The 2,525-nt window shown below is 40.8% G+C and overlaps 1 protein-coding gene across 1 annotated transcript; it reads right to left on the bottom strand.

The window, feature by feature from the left end:
* Window positions 1–448: 448 nt before the first annotated feature.
* LOC141442271 (uncharacterized) lies at window positions 449–2,218 on the bottom strand. Its single transcript, XM_074107219.1, has 2 exons — window positions 2,019–2,218; window positions 449–1,383 (listed from the first exon to the last, which is right to left on the bottom strand). Exons 1-2 carry the CDS (start codon window positions 2,173–2,175, stop codon window positions 500–502), a joined length of 1,041 nt encoding a protein of 346 aa, XP_073963320.1. The 5' UTR covers window positions 2,176–2,218; the 3' UTR covers window positions 449–499.
* Window positions 2,219–2,525: the final 307 nt, after the last annotated feature.

Here is a 2,525-nt window from a genome sequence, read left to right as displayed (position 1 = left end):
ACATTAAACTGATAGTATTTGTCTTCCCAACGAAAACGTAAGTATTTTTTATAATCATTGTGGATTGCTATTAAAAAATAAGCGTCCTTTAAGTCTAGATTTGCCATGTAACAGTCTTGGGAAATTAACTTTAGTGTTGTTCTTAGATCTTCAATCTTGAAGTGCTCTGTGTTTATAAACTTGTTTAGCGACTTAAGATTCAAGATAAATCTATTTTTACCATTAGATTTTTTTATAATGAAATAACTAGACAAATATTGGCCTTCACAATGTTTACATGCAGTGACAGCCCCCATATCGATAAGATCCTGAATTGAATCTCGATACTCAAAAAACTCGGACTTGGATAGTTTTGGTAAACCAGGAATTTCATTTTGCACAACAGGTTGTGAAAATGGAATTTTGTAACCTTTGATCCATGATAAGATTGTTGGATCTCTCGTTAGGAATTGCCATTGGTCATAAAAATATACAAGTCGACCAGTATTGCGTACCCCGTCTAGCGGCGCGGCGCAGGCGCGCGAGGCCTCGACGAGCGCGGCGGCGGTGGCGGCGGCCGCTGCGGCCGGCGCGTCGCTTGCGGCGCAGGCGCTGATGCTGGGGGCGGGTTCGCTGTTGCATGACTTACTGTCGATTGAAGTCGATTGTATTGAGGAAATTTGGAGTTTTTTGGCGCAGCTTTTTTAATGTTTTGAGATGGCTTAGGCGGCGTAGCTTTCATGTCAGTCGCCGATTTATTAATGGCCTTGGCAGCCTTTAACGTATCAGCTAGTTTTTCTCCAAACAAGAACTTATCTATTTCCGTGTCATAAAGCTGGTCTTTAAGTTCTTTCTTTATGGTTGAACATATGAAGCTACGTCTTGTAAGAGACTCTGTATGTTGAGAGTCGCACATGATACGGCCTGCTTCTATAAGAAGTTTTATTATCTTAGAGTCTCTGTGCTCTGACGCTAGTATCAGAGTAAGGGCTTCGCTGAGGCAAGAGATGGCCGCAGCTTGCTGCTTCTGCTTTGTCTCTAAAGCTTTATCTTTCTTCAGTAGGGCCTCAGTCAATGCAGCCTTAATCTCAGGATTAAGAGCGGGTGCCTCGACTTTTTTACAGTTATTTGGTATCATGTGTTTTTCCAATAACTCCTTTCTAGCCTCTTTTGATAGCCCCGACGTGGCGATGTGTTCCCAACGAACTGCGAGGTCGTTTTGGATCTCAGCTCCGTACTTTTTGTCCTTTGACGGAGTTTCGCCCAAAAGCGACAAAATTTCGTCATCAAGAGCTGATTGTTCCACCACGGGAGCGGCCTCCAAGGGGTCCTTTGTTTCGGACTCGGTGGTGGCTGCAGCGTCTCCATTTCCAATTTCCAGCGTTTCTGGTTGCACATTGTCCTCTGAAAGATATATTAAAATATCTTAGTAGGGATGCATCATTTTTTTTTTTTTTTTTTTAACAAAATGCGTAGTTCAACCGTCTTTTAAAAGGCGTTACACACAAGCACACGTAGATAATTCCAAGTTTTAAAAACAGGTTATAAGTACGTGTGCTGAAAGGTATACGAATTCGCATAGCTCTTTATAGGTGCGAATGGTAATAGTCCTTACAACTATACACAACACCATTATATTTATCTGTGAGGTAACACCCCTTGCAGGTGTACACAACACATTGTTGTAAAGAGATAGTCCTTTTAACTATCCACATTTACATCAATTAATATTATGAATATAGTACAGTATGACGGCAGCACCCCGTCTAGGTGTACACTACATACATTTATACTCTTTCTGACTATAATTTTTTATCAATACGACATACTACAACGGAATCACCCCGTTTAGGTGAACACCATGTAGGTAGTTCGTATTTTTGACATTAATTATGTTAATCTTTTTGATATAGGAAGCACAATGACGGCAACACCCCATATAGGTGCACACTACATAAAATCCGTATATCACACTATAGTCTTTGTAATTAGCTAACTGGTAATTTTTAATTTATTATTATATTACAATAATTAACTACCTTCTTGTAGCGGCAGCAGCGGTGACGAATCCGGTGATGAGCTGTCGTTTGAAATAACGGGCGATTGGCGTCGGCGCTGCAGCTCCTTTTCTAACTTTCGGAGCTTGCGCCGAAAATAATCGTCACTGTCCTCGTCCTTTCTACTCCTTTTTGGCATTTTAGACACTCTTAATGCACTTAGACCAAATTTTTGAGCGACTAACGAGAACACGTGGTGAACGGCTGAGCACAAAAACGCGAATGAGAGCAGGGACAAGTCGGTCATATAACGGGAGTAGGGCTACCCCACAAAAAAAAAAAAAAAAAAGAAACGGTTTTCTACTTTAAACTTTGTGGATGAATGGCGACACGATGCGTGTTACTACAAATTGATCTCTAATCTCGAGGACGAAGCAGGAAGTATAATCTTCTATTAACTAGGATAGAAAGTTGTCGCGCTTTATCAACCTAAGTGTGTTAAAATTGCTAATAACCTTTAAAAACTTACTGGTATTCCTGCTCTAAGGA

Source organism: Choristoneura fumiferana, chromosome 25, assembly GCF_025370935.1.
Source record: "Choristoneura fumiferana chromosome 25, NRCan_CFum_1, whole genome shotgun sequence".
Taxonomy (NCBI): domain Eukaryota; kingdom Metazoa; phylum Arthropoda; class Insecta; order Lepidoptera; family Tortricidae; genus Choristoneura; species Choristoneura fumiferana.
Note: the sequence above shows the minus strand (reverse complement) of the source record. Positions and strands in the feature narration are given on the sequence as shown.